The sequence below is a fragment of the Neoarius graeffei genome, chromosome 9 (genome assembly GCF_027579695.1).
Source record: "Neoarius graeffei isolate fNeoGra1 chromosome 9, fNeoGra1.pri, whole genome shotgun sequence".
Taxonomy (NCBI): domain Eukaryota; kingdom Metazoa; phylum Chordata; class Actinopteri; order Siluriformes; family Ariidae; genus Neoarius; species Neoarius graeffei.
In genome coordinates this window covers 57,048,811-57,066,055 of record NC_083577.1, presented here as the reverse complement: position 1 = coordinate 57,066,055, position 17,245 = coordinate 57,048,811, and the positions used below count along the sequence as shown (strand labels likewise).

Genomic DNA, 17,245 nt, shown 5'->3' with positions numbered 1-17,245 from the left:
TTGTTTCAATACATTTTATTTCCTAACGCGGGGCGTCCTAACCATGTGTCAGTCTGTTTATAAACTGCTTGGCAGACAGTTCGGAAAAGTCACGTGAGGTCATGCACGGGTCAGAGGTCACGACCGCAGAGCCACAGCAAACATAGTGGATTGCCAGGATCGAACAAAGACTCCTAAATCGAGACAAAAAAACCTGACAATTTTAAGGAAGTATTGTCAGGACATTGTCAGAGGCAAAAGTGAGGGAAAAAAACATGGCAGACAAGCCGAGTAAATATCGCTGGCCAGCTTTCCCGATGGAGGGCCGAAAAGGCAAAAACAAATGCGGCATCTGATGCCAACTTTGCCAAAGTGCTGCTGGACAGGTGAGTGACAAAAGAGTTTGCACTTTGAGAAACATCAACTTTTATACAGGTTAGAATTGAAATATTCCAAATCTAAATGCACCTGTGAGCTTGAAGGCTTTTGAGCGCTCACTTCTCTGTCGGAGGCCGCCAGTTCCTATGTTGCGACCTCACTCATTATAATATTATAATGAGGATAAACTTTGGCCGTTTCCATATGCAAGTGTAAACATTAGTGCGCTGTGCTTTTCCAGCTCATTCTCCTTCACAAGCATGAAGCAGCGGGCAAAACAGCGTGTGATTCAGGTACCTAGGGGTTATTCTAGCTCCACAGGGTACTATTCTTCTTTTTAATACATTGACCTGTGTCACTTTAAAAAAAAAAGAAGTAAACTGTCAAGAGCATTTATATGCATTTATATTATGGGGAAGTCATGGCCTAATGGTTAGAGATGCAGCTTTGGCACCAAAAGGTCCCTGGTTTGATTTCCTGGACCAGCAGGAATGGCTGAAGTGCCCTTAAGCAAGGCACCTAACCCCTAACTGCTCCCCAGGCTGCTCTGGGTACAGTATGTTGTTTGTCACTCTGGATAAGAGCATCTGCGAAATGCCTGTAATGTAATGTAATATGGATAGTATGCCATTGTATTTGCCTACTAATTGGCTTTAATGAAAGGATACCTGTGTAAAAGTGTGACATTAAAAAGTGCTTCTTATGGTTGACTGTTATAAATGTTGTGTATTTAATGTGTTAAACTTCAGAGATGTGAGGAAACTGATGTGTGTTCCTGAGGCATGTCCTTTCCCCAGGGTTGGCAGACGTCCCTGAATATAACTCTAACATCCTAAAATTCTCTTTTGTTGTTACACATTTTGTCATAAATAAAAACGGCTGGTTCTGGAAGGTGGACAAAATCACATGGAACACTGGCTACTGATGGCGGCACAGTGGTGTAGTGGTTAGCACTGTCGCCTCACAGCAAGAAGGCTCTGGGTTCGAGTCCAGTGGCCGGCGAGGGCCTTTCTGTGTGGAGTTTGCATGTTCTCCCCGTGTCTGCTCCGGTTTCCCCCACAGTCCAAAGACATGCAGGTTAGGTTAACTGGTGGCTCTAAATTGACCGTAGGTGTGAATGTGAGTGTGAATGGTTGTCTGTGTCTATGTGTCAGCCCTGCGATGACCTGGCGACTTGTCCAGGGTGTACCCCGCCTCTTGCCCATAGTCAGCTGGGATAGGCTCCAGCTTGCTCGCGACCCTGCACAGGATAAGCGGCTACAGATAATGGATGGATGGACACTGGCTACTGGCTGCCAATAAGTTTATTTCCTCAAGAGGAATATGTAATCAGTCACAATTCCCATTTCTCAGCCTGTATTTGTGCAGACTTCTTCCAGACAATTCTGCATCATACAGTGCGTATGAATGGGGAGCAATGCAGTTTGTGTGTTGACATGGATGTACATGATGTTTAAATTGTAGGTTTAAACTTGGTTATGATGTAAACAGGCTTAGTGTAGTCAGCCAAACTCCTGCCAAAGTAGCACAAGAAAAATCTAGTAGGGGTGAACTGCGTGTGGGTAATTTTAATAATTTGAATGGACCACCCAGAAAGGATTTCAACAAGATGCGAGTTGCCAGCTTCATCTTGAACTTTGAACTTTATCTTTTGAATTGAAGTTGCCAACCCTGAATATGCCCCGATAAGAGTAAATTGAGTCAACAGATCAACTTCCATACATGCACACACACACACACACGTTTGCACACTCTATTCCACTGCCCACGTCACTTGTGTGGGTGAGGAGCAATAATCTAATGGCTGGCAACTCTCTGATTTCCTCTACTATATTACACTGCAGCTTTAATCAGATTAAAAATGTTCATCTGGCTGGGTCCACACTGAGAAATAAGTGGCTGATTGATTGGCTGCAATATTTTAACAACAGATTGCCTGCTTCAGCCAATACACCCAAAGTGTACAGTAAGCCTTTTTTCCAAAACACTATTTTCTTAATCAATGTAGATATCTGTACTGATTACTAACAGCATACTGTAAAGCTGCACAACCATGAATCTCCTGTTATTTGTCTATTTTAAAGCCTGGCTCACAAAGCACAATGCCTGAATCATACTAAACCATATATATTTAAATATCTAGAAACCATGCCCACGCTGTATGCAACATGCAAAGACTGAGTTGGTGCTGATAAAGATTCACGTATTTAAGTTCAGTGAAATCTTCCTATTTTTGTGTCTGATCAGACCACTCCTCTATTCTGACATATCCCGCTGGGTCTCCAATGACCTGCTTGATTAGTGAGATTTATAGCGACAACACTAATCACAGTGGTGGGGTAACCTTTCCCTGCTCCTCTCACACTGTTCCCACTATCACACTGGTCATATCTGGTTGTTTTCTTACTGTGTGCTGGAAGAACAGAGCACTGAAAATGGAGCACGGCATTTCCAACATGCTGCGTGGACCTCGAGATTTCACTCTCTCTCTCAATAATAAATGAGGAGGCACATCTACCAAGTCTCTGATGTGAAGTCTCGGAAAGGCCTCTCTTACCAAAGCCACTTTAGCAATAAGCAAAAGCCGCATCTCCCGATAGTTCTACACTTCAGCTGCAATCTGAGCTGATCCTCTCCCCAAACGTTCGCCACGGCTCTGAAAACAAGGCTCGAATCAATAAGGCTAATGTCATTCTCAGAGCTGTTAGCAAACCATTTGCGGAACACTTGGTAACGTCAAGTGATTGTGAGACTGTATATGATGTGCAGCTAATGGACAGGATGTCTCTGTCAAATTAGACAGTAAGAAATATCGAATATGCCTCTTTTGTTAGGGACCATGTTGCACATCAATCCTTATTGATTTGCTTTTGCAGGAAATCAAAGAGAAATATAAGCAGCAATGATCGCTCCAAACACCCAGGCTCTCCAGCCCTTTCTGAACTGGCTTCAACAACTCTTCATTGCAATCACTTCTTCAGGTCACGATGATCAACGACACAACGCTTACGGTGGTGCTTGAAAGTTTGTGAACCCTTTAGAATTTTATATATTTCTGCATAAATATGACCTAAAACATCATCAGATTTTCACACAAGTCCTAAAAGTAGATAATGAGAACCCAGTTAAACAAATGAGACAAAAATATTATACTTGGTCATTTATTTATTGAGGAAAATGATCCAATGTTACATATCTGTGAGTGGCAAAAGTATGTGAACCTCTAGGATCAGCAGTTCATTTGAAGGTGAAATTAGAGTCAGGTGTTTTCAATCAATGGGATGACAGTCAGGTGTGAGAGGGCACCCTGTTTTATTTCAAGAACAGGGATCTATCAAAGTCTGATCTTCACAACACATGTTTGTGGAAGTGTATCATGGCACGAACAAAGGAGATTTCTGAGGACCTCAGAAAAAGTGTTGTTGATGCTCATCAGGCTGGAAAAGGTTACAAAACCATCTCTAAAGAGTTTGGACTCCACCAATCCACAGTCAGACAGATTGTGTACAAATGGAGGAAATTCAAGAACATTGTTACCCTCCCCAGGAGTGGCCGACCAACAAAGATCACTCTAAGAGCAAGGCGTGTAATAGTCAGCGAGGTCACAGAGGACCCCAGGGTAACTTCTAAGCAACTGAAGGCCTCTCTCACTTTGGCTAATGTTAATGTTCGAACCCAGGACCCTCTAAGTAGCGATCAGTTAACTTTAAAGTTTATAGAGTCAGTAACTAAGAGGATAACAGTATTGGATAAGTAGTCCAATACTAGTTTCAGCCTCAAAAACACTCAGCCACTCAAACACTGAAGCATCGGATATCTTTCATACACTTTTCTGGCCATAAGCTTCAGGATCATGAAACTTGCAATCTGATTGGCTGTCTGCACTTCTGTATATACACACTTCCATATATACATATGCACTTTCATGCACTGCTTTTCTGTGAGAAAACAAACTTTTGAACACCACTACATTACCAGCTTTTGAGAGTAAGATATAGTCATTGGACTTAAAATTCACAGAATTCAAATGGTGAGGAAATGAGAAGCTCATGTGCCTGCTGATGGACTATGGGAAAAGGTCTGGAGTAAGTCAACTCTCAAGTCAGTCACGTTGCATCTTTCTGTGGTTCTTAGCCAGGTTTACTGACAAAACCTACCAGAGTTTCAAGCAAATAACAGTCTGGTTTGTGAGACTAGCAGATACCCAGTGCTCTGGTATTGGTATAATACAGGGCTTTGAACCAGATTTTTTTTCCTATTGGTTCGTTCCGAACAGAAATGGAATTTTAACGTTTCCGGTTTTGGGTTCCACCATTAAATAGACGTTCCCGAACCGGTTAGAACAAAAAAATTTAGTTCCCGGAACGGTTAATTACGTTCCCTGTCAGCTGTTTAACAAATGGCTATAAAATTATGTCTCTGTCTCATCCAGCTTAAGCCAAATGTAGGCTAATTCTATTACAACCTTCATTAAATAAGACAAGAAATAATTCAAAACAATTATTATTTCAAATGTTGGCGATTTGGATTCTCAGTATGTCTTCCCATCTACACAAACAGAAAAAGTGCCAAAAATGAAAGATAATTCGTTTAGTGTGTTACCAAAGGCTAGTCAGGCCCTATGCATTGATAGGCTAACAGAGGTTAACGTCATTTAATGTTCGCGAGCCTCTCATTAACGTGGACAAATATATTGATATCGTGTTTGAAATTGACGTTTTTGAATAATGATAGACTGCAATATTTACCTCTTATTTAAGATGTGGAGACGTGATAGTAGTCCACCCTCCCGCTCTCTACATTCAGTCAGCGAACGTCACACAGGAAGTGAACCCCAGTGGGTCATAGAAACTTGCGCAGGAGAAGAATGACTTTTTTTATTTGTAGGCTACGGAAACTTTGAGGAACGAAATAAAAACCGGTATTAACCGGTTACCATTATTTTTAATAAGCGTTTCTGTTCCGGAACATAAAAAATAATAAAGTTTCTGGTTTCGTTTCTGTTCCATGTGAAATAGAAAAAGTTCCCAGTTTTCGTTTTCGTTCCTTGAACCGGTTCAAAGCCCTGGTATAATATCAAATAGGAAAATTCTCCAGAAATACTTTGCTACAAAAATGAAGAGTACTGCAGCAGGTTCTGATATGACAGCAAAGGTTCTATACACCAATCTTGGCACACTATGCAGAAAAAAAAAAACACGTAAACAACATTGACTGAATACCAAGGCAAATGCATAAAATGTATTCAGGTTTGAAAAAAAGAAAAAAAAACAGTATTGCCTTCAGAACCCAATGTGAACTGTAGGTTCCTTCAGACAGCTCTTGGTTGTGGTTCTATTATGTATTTTTCTATCCACATTCACTGGATATGAGCAATCACGCGCTCTGATTGGCTACTCTACTACTAGGCTATCAGCTCATATACCATGAGTAGAGAAAAAAAAAGGCAGAGCGTGTTGCTGAACCAACCGAGGACGAAATAAAAACTCTACTCGAAAACAAACCCCCAAAAATACAAAAAAGCAACAGAATATGGAATAAAAGTATTTGATGGCAAGAACGTATCTTTTTTTATTTTTCAAGAATTATTATTATAGCATTTTCCACAAATTGCTACTGTCATTTCGCCGGTTTGTTTACATTCTGAGCAGAAATTATTTTGTCGAACGTTTTGTATAAAGTTTTTATTTATCGAATTTGAAAAAAATAAAAATGCTCCGTGGGCGGCACGGTGGTGTAGTGGTTAGCGCTGTCGCCTCACAGCAAGAAAGTCTGGGTTTGAGCCCCGTGGCCGGCGAGGGCCTTTCTGTGTGGAGTTTGCATGTCCTCCCCATGTCCACGTGGGTTTCCTCCGGGTGCTCCGGTTTCCCCCACAGTCCAAAGACATGCAGGTTAGGTTAACTGGTGACTCTAAATTGACCGTAGGTGTGAATGTGAGTGTGAATGGTTGTTTGTCTCTGTGTCAGCCCTGCAATGATCTGGCGACTTTTCCAGGGTGTACCCCGCCTCTCGCCCATAGTCAGCTGGGATAGGCTCCAGCTTGACTGCGACCCTGTTGGACAGGGTAAGCAGCTACAGATAATGGATGGATGCTCCGTTTCTTAAAATCCAGTGAATGTACATAGAATAAAACAGTTATTCCACTCAGGCTCGTCATACATGGCTTATAGCTTCACGGAATAACTGTTAATTAGTTACACCAAATAAGATGATCTGCTCATTGCAACATAACGAATACTCAAGGGACGAAAAGAGCTCTGGCTGCTCCCTTCATGTGAGGGGAAAAAAAGGCAACGGCATTCTAAAGTGTCCTTTAATTATTACTTCTGCACTGATGGCGAAACTCTATCTTTCATCGTGAAAATGAAGACGAGTTCACAGCAATTAATTCAGGTCATTTAGCATCGCCACTAAATGACCTAAATGATCGTTCTCAAATTGTGTATAAAGGGCACCATAAAATTATAACATTTACTGAAAAGCATTTTGTTTCTTCCACAAACACTGAGTTGTTGATGGAAAATAGTTCATAATGCTGCATTCAGCAGCCGTGGAGACCTTGTAAATTCCCCGTAATAACCGGTCTGCACATTCACATGCTTGAGAATTGGAATTAATGTTTAACTACCTTTTACACAATATCAACTCATTACAGCAATAACTTTGCAGATGATGGGGAAAAAATAGACTCCTGCTCAAAATTAAAAATTAAGCCAAACTGATTATCGGTCACAAAGTGTTAGTGTGAAGCTATTTTTACTTCCTGGTTTTGCGAGATCCAGTGACGTGCAGAGGTGTTTAATGAGCACCATCTGCATGTCGCTGAGCCTAATTAGCACTATCTTTCCACATGATTTCAGTCCATTAAAATGCATGATCCTCAAGAGGATATTTTTAGTATTTTAACCTAGCAGGACCTTATCTGAGATACTTAATCATGTATCAAGATTGCGCACACACACAAACACACACACGCAAAAACAGTAATAACGATCACTCATCCGCACTACTCTGGCAGAACGCTGACGTGCTCGTCATCTCTTTCGCTCTCTGTGCTAGATCATTTGTGGTCTGCAACTGCAACTGCAACTGCAGATAAGCACGGATACAAAAAAAAGCGCTCACGTTTCCCAGGAATAAAAAAGTGAGCGCAAAATAAGCAGACAGATGGGAGGCATCAACAAAATATGGCATCCATAATTAAAGAGCGATTCGCATATACAGAGCTGAGGGAGATAAAGCCGGTAAAAAGCGAAATGAAGACAGAGGAAGTGGACGCCTACCTTCACAGGAGAGGCCATGAGAAGTGACCCCTGAGAGGCTGTCACGGCAGACGTTGCAGAAGGTGGGGCGAGCATGGGAGCAGGCATACCAGTTGTGCATCCCTGAGAAATGTTCCACATTAAACTGTGCCGTCTAGCAAAGAAGAAGTTAAAAACAAATTGGCAGAACCAGGATAAGACTTTTGGAGCTCCTAGAAAGGAAATACACTTTATCATACGGTGAGTGATTTTTTTTTTCTAGTTAAGATGGTGCACGTGCAAGCAGCATGCTGGCACACACACAACTCTCAGAAGCTCCTGTACACAGCACAGTACCACACATGCCTGTCACACATCACTTGTACTACAAGAGTGTAATGTGTTCAAGTTAGCCAGTGGTGCTACTATAATTTTACACTAATGAAGCACCTTTTTTTTCCCCCTACAGTTTGGGTCTTATTTAAGGTCACTACATATTTCTGATGTGATTTATTCATCAAGGGAAAAAATGAAGGAACGGATCGTGCCCCACTTGGCAGATGTGTGGGTGCTAACAGAGGAACATGGGCTCAAGGTGTGGTATTGCAGAGAATTAGGACTTATATAATCTCCCCCTCCTTCTCATTTCAAGGCAATATAAACTCAATCTGATAACTGCATACGATGGTCTGTCAACAGGCTGCAAATTCAAATAATTCCAATTCAAATTTGCAGAAACGTACATTATTGTACACTTTTTTTGTCAGCGCAAAATATTCATCTAACTTAATAAGGAATCAAATCCTTTCAGGAGTAACGGAAAAAGGAAATCCGAGAGAAGCGCATGGAAAAGCATGCAGCAGGATCTCCAGGACTTTGGTATACTGCACACGCAGAGAGAGAGAGAGTGGTGATTCTTTGGCAGGTTTATTAAGCTTGGAATTTACAGCTAGAAAAACTGCATATAAAAACCCAACCGTCACCAATGCAAAACAAATATCACACATGCACAGCATCGCATACTACATCAGTGAAAGAAAGCTTTGTGCGTCTCCAAGTTCAAGACTCCAATGAGATCAGGAACAAGTCGGACAGATGACAAAATCCACAACATATACTCGCTAAAAGGAGATGAGTGCCTTACCTCGTAATGCTCTCTAGACTGAACCGATTTCAAAGAACTGATCCAGTCCTCCATCTCTTTTCTGTTCTCTGCACACAGGATGAGCCTTCGAAACGGAGTAATTACCTGCAAGGAGAGAGACAGTCAGACAGAGAGAGCGAGAGCGAGAGAGAGAGAGAGAGAGAGAGAGAAGGGGAGGAGATACTGGGAGATAAATGTCTCTTGTCTATCTGGCTGGCTGCCTGTCTCAGCTCAGAGTAAAGCTGAAGATGAGTCTCCGCTTCTTAAAGATGAGAGTTAAGATGACCCCCTACCTACCTCCCTCCCTGTCCTCCCCCTCCCCTGCGCTCCTCTCCTGCTCCACTAGCCCAGCGTGAGCAAGATCCAGGCTGACAGGCAGAGCGCCTCAGAAAATGCTAAAAGCCTGTTTCATAACAGAAGTAGTCGCTGCACTAGCGATCCACGAAAAGACACGCCGTGTGCTTTGAATACCCGCATTATCTATTGATAATATATCAATCTACATTACTACTTCACTATTACAGGCGAGGAGCAGAGTGAGAAAGAAAGGGTTGTGAGCATGTTTTACATGGCAACATAGGCTCTGTGTAAAAGAGAAAAGGAAGAGGAGGTACTGTTTTAAGTTTTGCACACATCATCTTTGTCAATTTAAGGAGAACCCTTGTGTCTCGAACTAATTGACACATTAGTTACCCAAACAGGACTATCCCTAGAACACTGACTACAATAAAGTAGTACTACTGGAATAAAAATGGAGGTCATTTACTATGAACAAACTCCTATAAGCTATTTAGATAGAAGTAATTTTGGATTTTGAAAACAGCTGGAATTACAGCTACACATGTCAAAGAAGCTGAATGAACATGTTCATGATAGCAATAAGAACTTCGCTTTGTTCAAAAGCACAGTATGCAGCTTTCTGTGGCACAATGACAGAATACAGTGTCTTGCAAAAGTATTCATCCCCCTTGGTTTTGTCGCATTACAAGCTGGAATTAAAATGGATTTTTGAGAGGTTATCACCATTTGATTTACACAACACGCCTACCACTTTAAAGGTGAAAACTGTTTTTTTTTTATTCTGACACAAACAATAATTAAGATGAAAAAACAGAAATCTGGAGTGTGCATTGGTATTCACCCCCTCCCCAAAAGTCAATACTTTGTAAAGCTACCTTTTGCTGCAATTACAGCTGCAAGTATCTTGGGGTATGTCTCTATTAGCTTGGCACATCTAGTCACTGGGATTTTTGCCCATTCCTCAAGGCAAAACTGCTCCAACTCCTTCAAGTTAGATGGGTTGCATTGGTGTACAGCGATCTTCAAGTTATGCCACAGATTCTCAATTGGATTGAGGTCTGGGCTTTGATGAGGCCAGTCCAAGACATTTAAATGTTTCCCTTTAAACCACTCCAGTGTAGCTTTAGCAGTATGTTTAGGGTCATTGTCTTGCTGGAACGTGAACCTTCATCCCAGTCTCAAACCTCTGGCTGACTCAAACAGGTTTTCCTCCAAAATTGCCCTGTATTTAGTGCCATCCAACTTTCCTTCAGTCCTGACCAGCTTTCCTGTCCCTGCAGATGAAAAATATCCCCACAGCATGATGCTGCCACCACCACGCTTCACTGTAGGAATGGTGTTCTCAGGGTGTTGGGTTTGCACCACACATGGCATTTCCAATTATGCCCAAAAAGGTCAATTTTAGTCTCATTTGACCAGAGAATCTTCTTCCATGTGTTTTGGGGAGTCTGCCACATGCTGTTGGGCAAACTCCAAACGTGTTTTCTGAAGCAATTACTTTTTTCTGGCCACTCTTCCATAAAGCCTGACTCTGTGGAGTGTACAGCTTAAAGTGGTCCTATGGACAGATACTCCCATCTCCACTGTGGATCTTTGCAGCTCCTTCAGTGTTATCGTTGGTGTCTTTGTTGCATCTCTGATTAATGCCCTCCTTGCCCGGTCTGTGAGTTTTGGTGGGCGGCCTTCTCTTGTCAGGTTTGTAGTGGTGCCATATTCTTTCCGTTTTGCTATAATGGATTTAATGGAGCTCGCTGGGATATTCAAAGTCTGGTATATTTTTTTATAACCCAACCCTAATCTATACTTCTTCACAACGTTGTCTCTGACCTGTTTGGAGGCTCCTTGGTTTTCCTGTTGCTTGTTTAGTAGTGTTGCAGAGTCAGGGTCCTTCCAGAACAGGTCAATTTATACAGACATCATGTGACAGATCATGTGACACTTTGATTGCACACAGGTGGATCTTAATCAACAAATTATGTGACTTATGAAGTGAATTTAAAAAACCTGACCTTGATCCCTGTCAGCTGTCCAATTATCGGCCAATATCAAACCTCCCCTTTATCTCCAAGATCCTTGAAAAAGCTGTGGCACAGCAGTTATGCTCATATTTACATAGGAATAGCATCCATGAAATGTATCAGTCAGGATTTAGACCTCATCATAGTACAGAGACAGCACTGGTTAAAGCAGTAACCGACCTACTGTTGGCGTCTGATCAGGGCTGTGTCTCGCTGCTTGTGTTGCATGACCTTAGTGCAGCATTTGATACCACTGATCATTCCATTCTTCTGGATAGACTAGAAAATGTTGTGGGAATTAAGGGAACGGCCTTCTCCTGGCTCAGCGCTTATTTAACTGATCGCTATCAGTATGATGATATAAATGGTGATATTTCTAGATGTACTGAAGTAAAGTTTGGTGTCCCACAAGGTTCTGTCTTGGGTCCACTGCTGTTTTCTTTACATATGTTACCTCTGGGTGATCTTATTCGTAAACATTGTATTAAAACATTGTAAACATTGTATTTATTAAAAATAAATTCATTCAATTCAAATTCATTCATATTAGTTTCCACTGTTATGCTGATGACACACAGTTCTATGTTTCTGCAAAACCTGATGAGAGACACCAGCTTAATAGAATTGAGGAATGTGTGAAGGACATTAGACACTGGATGCTTATTAACTTCCTTCTGCTTAATTCTGACAAAACTGAAGTACTTGTACTAGGACCACATGCAGCTAGAAGTAAGTTTTCTGATTACACAGTAACTCTGGATGGCCTTTCTGTTTCTTCACATGCAACGGTAAAAGACCTCGGAGTGAGTATTGACCCCAGACTTTCATTCGAAACTCACATTGATAACATTACCCGGATAGCTTTCTTTCATCTCAGAAATATTGCCAAGATAAGAAATTTAATGTCATTACATGAGGTGGAAAAACTAGTTCATGCTTTCGTTACCTCCAGGTTGGATTATTGTAATGCCTTACTGTCTGAATGTTCCAATAAGTGCATAAACAAGCTACAGTTAGTTCAAAATACAGCAGCAAGAGTCCTTACTAGAACTAGAAAATATGACCACATCACCCCTGTCAGATCCACACTGCATTGGCTCCCAATCAAATTTCGTATTGATTATAAAATACTACTATTGACCTTTAAAGCACTGAATGGTCTCGCACCACAGTACCTGAGTGAACTTCTGCTCCTTTATGACCCGCCACGCCTACTTAGATTAAAAGGTGCAGGCTATCTGCTGGTACCTCGTATAGTGAAGGCTACATCAAGGGGCAGAGCCTTTTCTTACAAAGCCCCACAGTTATGGAACAGCCTTCCAAGTAGTGTTCGGGAATCAGACACAGTCTCAGCGTTTAAGTCTAGGCTGAAAACATATCTGTTTAGTCAAGCCTTTTGTTAATGGTGTTTATGAGGTAAAGGTGTAGATCTGGAGAGTCCTCAGACAGAGTGTTTTGGTAAACTGGGATGTACCGGTATGGATGCTGTCAGTCCCCCACTCGCTTGCTTACTCGAGTTTGTTGACGGTGTAGTGGCTGGCCCCGGGGCGCCCTCATGCCTGTGTTACCTGCTGGCTGTTCCTACTTATTCAGGTGACATTGGGCATACCTAACCACCTGTGTTTTCTCTCCCCCCCCAAATCTGTCCCTCTGAGTTACATGTCAGTCCTGGGATCGAGATGCTGACCTCTTCTGCTCCTTGGACCTGCCTGATCCATCCTGGTGCCCTGTGTCTGGTTGGAGTCTCATCGCATCGCTCCTGTGGAGGACAGCCCCATGTGGACAGTTGAAAGTCACACTTGGAGGACGCTCTGGACACTTACAGTAATGCTTTTATGGCTGAGGACTACAGTTGACTTGCTAACTTTAGGACTGCAGTTGTCATTGAACGGTTTTGCACTCAAGTTTCCATCAATGAAGAGTTATAACATCAACGAAAACAGTTAAAACTGTTAATGTTACAGTCATGTTGTCTGTTGTTGCCCAAATGAGGATGGGTTCCCTTTTGAGTCTGGTTCCTCTCGAGGTTTCTTCCTCATGTTGTCTGAGGGAGTTTTTCCTTGCCACCGTCACCACAGGCTTGCTCACTGGGGATAGATTAGGGATAAAATTAGCTCATGTTTTAAGTCGTTCAAATTCTGTAAAGCTGCTTTGCAACAATGTTTATTGTTAAAAGCGCTATACAAATAAACTTGACTTGACTTGACTTGGTTGGACCAGCTCTTATTTAGCGGTTTCATACGAAAGGGGGTGAATACCTATGCACACTCCAGATTTCTGTTTTTTCATCTTAATTATTGTTTGTGTCACAATAAAACAACAATTTGCACCTTTAAAGCTGTAGGCATGTTGTGTAAATCAAATAGTGCTAACCCTCCAAAACTCCATTTTAATTCCAGCTTGTAATGCGACAAAACAGGACAAACACCAAGGGGATGAATACTTTTGCAAGATGCTGTAAATCTCCTGAAATTACAATCAGTTTGCATCACCTAGCAAGAGTTGTGCAGTTATGAACTTCCCATACTGGCCCAAAATCTACTGCATAATTGAAATCAACAAATTCCATCTTGCACAGAAAACTTCTCATGACTATGACAGATCTGTCTGTGGCTCATGAGCTGGATTACACAGGAAGTGTGAAAGAGGCAGAGTGAAATTGAACAATCTGAATTGTACAGAAGCAGAGGCAATGGCAGGTGAGAAGAGCACACAGGGGAAGAGGAAGATGTGTCAGAATCAGAGAAATGCAAAGACAGAAAGTCAAAAAACAATGGCTAAGACAGAGTCACACTCCAGCAAGACGACCTGAGAGTCAGCACAAACCCGCTTGTTATCCCTCCCTGTTTTGAGCTGTTCAGGTCACGCAAAGTCTGTGACTCTTATTTTGCTGCTTCTTTTCCCCCGTGCTGTTGCTACGGTGGTGTGTGTAATGCTCCTGGACATGTGCTTGCTCGCCTCACATCTCCCTACAACTCATTACAATCTGTTCGTGTGTATATATAGCTCTTCAGTTATCAATTAAGGTCAATTACAGAAATTACTTACTGTCTTTATTGTTCTTACTGCCTGGTCAGGGTTGCTGTAGATTTGAAGACTATTCCAGGAACAGTGGGCACAGCGTGGAAATACACTCTGCATGGGGCGCCAACAGGCCGCTTGGAATTTTTTTTTACAAAATATATAAAGTTCTCATCTCATCTCATTATCTCTAGCCGCTTTATCCTTCTACAGGGTCGCAGGCAAGCTGGAGCCTATCCCAGCTGACTACGGGCGAAAGGCGGGGTACACCCTGGACAAGCCGCCAGGTCATCACAGGGCTGACACATAGACACAGACAACCATTCACACTCACATTCACACCTACGGTCAATTTAGAGTCACCAGTTAACCTAACCTGCATGTCTTTGGACTGTGTGGGAAACCGGAGCACCCGGAGGAAACCCACACGGACACTGGGAGAACATGCAAACTCCGCACAGAAAGGCCCTCACCGGCCACGGGGCTCGAACCCGGACCTTCTTGCTGTGAGGCGACAGCGCTAACCACTACACCACCGTGCCACCATATATAAAGTTATAAAAGAAAAATAATATTAAAGTAGTATAGAGACCGAACCATGTGTTGTGGGAGATTGTGTTTGAGAAATTAGCTGCTGTTGAAACTCAAAATTTAAACAATTCCAGCCACAATACATCACATGCTATCTAACGTCTAGTGAAAGAGGTCGGAGCGTTCATTCTTCTCAGTCCTTGGATGTTGAGGTCCACCACAAATGTGTTTGTTCTTCTGTTTATAGATCCCAGGGCAGGTAAAATAACCCACTTCTTCCTCTGAGCATACTATATTCTGACATTTGTTGGACATTTTATTACAAATGGTGTTCTGACTTACTGACCCCACCACGTAAAACTAATCTCGGAGACTATGACACCTTGCTCTCCTGTTTCATCTCTTTTCATTCGAAGTAGCAGAACCGCAGGAACATTGTTATAAAACAGCTCATCGATAAGTGGGAGATTTTTCAGCAAATGTTCTTTTGGCAGATGTCCAGTGAGCCTTTGACCAGCTCTTTGATGGGCTGCTAGTAAGACATGGCAATGTGAAAAGCCTCCTTTGTAAATGCAAACCAGTGCAAGTGTGAAGCCTGTATGTTGTGTATGGGATCAGTTTCTCTTTATTGCCTTGTAAATGACAAGAAGGCTATAATACACTGGTATAATACAGCAGAGATGTAAAGGTGCAGTTGAACGTCAGGAGTGTGGAGGAGTTTAGTGGAAGCCCACACACCTAATGTTTATTTATATACTGTCTATACAGTAGATACTGCAATCCTCCACAACACGGACTGCAGCCAGAGCAACTATACACTGCAGCTATTAGAAACACTTGAACAAAACTTTCATAAATATCATATGATATTTTAACATGGTTACTTGAATGGTTCCAAAGGATTTGATGGACTGTCTTTCCGTTACAGAAAAATGTCCTTGCATACTCTTTGGCTAAAACCTTCCTATCAATTTCCAGCTCTGCCCTGATGTAGCCGTCACATTAGTCATTCATCTCCCCATTACACGAGCATACTCAAATCCCAAAGCATCAAACCACAGCCATGCTACTTCCTCTAAAAGTCTCGTTAAAAGCTCTAGTTCAAAACTAATGTCATGGTAGCAGCTTTATGACAATATCAATACCACATTCAACAATACCAGATGTAGGCCTCTCACAATGGTGACATTTTGGCTAACAATTTATTGTCAAACACATAATTGTGATTATGATTTAATTTTCTTTCTAACGATATTCTGCTACTTTTCTAATATTTATTAAATCTCATTACATTTCTGTTTGTCTTCTTCTTCTTCTTTTGGTTGCTCCCAATTAGAGGTCGCCACAGCGGATCTTCTGTCTCCATTGCTCCCTGTCTTCCGCATCCTTCTCTACCACACCTGCCACTTTCATGTCCTCTCTCACAACATCCATGTATCTCCTCTTTAGCCTTCCTCGTTTTCGTGTGCCTGGCAGCTCCATCCTCAACATTCTCCTTCCAACATGCTCTGCATCTCTTCTCAGGATGTGCCCATACCATCTCAGTCTCATCTCTCTTAGCTTAATTCCCAAGCTCTCCACATGTGCTGTCCCTCTGATGTGCTCGTTCCTTATCCTGTCCAACCTCCCATCGCAAACCTTAACATCCTCAACTCCGCCACCTCCAACTTTGCCTCCTGTCTCTTCGTTAAGGGTACGGTCTCCAATCCATACATCACAGCTGGTCTCACTACTGTCTTACACATCTTACCTTTCACTTTTGCTGGGACTTTCCTATCACAAATGACTCCGGAAATCCTTCTCCAACTGCTCCACCCTGCCTGCACTCTCTTTCTCACCTCACTATCGCGGCCCCCATTTTCCTGCACAGTTGACCTCAGGTACTTGAATTCACCAACTTTCTTTATGTCTACTCCTTGCATTTTCACTACACTCTCATCTCCATTCTCATTGATGCACATGTATTCTGCTTTGCTACTGCTCACCTTCATTCCTCTTCATTCCAATGCATCCCTCCATCTCTCCAAACCCAACTCAACCTCCTTTCTACTTTCATCACATATCACAATATCATCCGCAAACATGTTCCATGGCAACTCTTGCCTCACTTCGTCCGTCAAGCTACCCATCACTATGGCAAACAAGAAAGGACTCGCAGCAGATCCTTGATGAAGTCCCACCTTCACCTTGAACCATTCAGTCGTTCCAACTGCACACCTCACTGCTGTTTCACTGTTCTCATACAAGTCTTGCACCACGCTAATATACTTCTCATTCACTCCACTCTTTCTCATACAATACCATAACTCATCTTCCGGCACTCTATCATATGCCTTCTCCACGTCTACAAACACACAATGTAGCTTTCTCTGGCCTTCCCTGTACTTCTCCATTAACAATCTTAAAGCAAAAATTGCAATACAAACAATTCTGTTTGTATTCTGGACTATAGAAATGCACCTGCGAGTCATGTCACAACTACTAACTCACATCTACAGGACCAGTTAGAAGTTTGGACACCCCGACACATTCATAGGTTTTTCTGTATTTTGACTATTTTCTACATTGTAGAACAATACTGAAAACATCAAAACTATGAAATAACATATGGAACATATTGGAATTATGTGGAA

At 42.1% G+C, this 17,245-nt stretch overlaps 1 protein-coding gene across 5 annotated transcripts in view; it reads right to left on the bottom strand.

The window, feature by feature from the left end:
• The window catches only part of dgkh (diacylglycerol kinase, eta), a 121,704-nt gene that overhangs the window by 54,383 nt on the left and 50,076 nt on the right, over window positions 1–17,245 (bottom strand). For all 5 annotated transcript variants that reach the window (XM_060929898.1, XM_060929894.1, XM_060929895.1 and 2 more), the window contains 2 exons: window positions 8,743–8,847; window positions 7,641–7,773 (listed from right to left, as the gene is read on the bottom strand). In XM_060929898.1, the coding sequence (XP_060785881.1) occupies window positions 7,641–7,773; window positions 8,743–8,847 (238 nt within the window). The remainder of the gene's footprint in view (window positions 1–7,640; window positions 7,774–8,742; window positions 8,848–17,245) is intronic.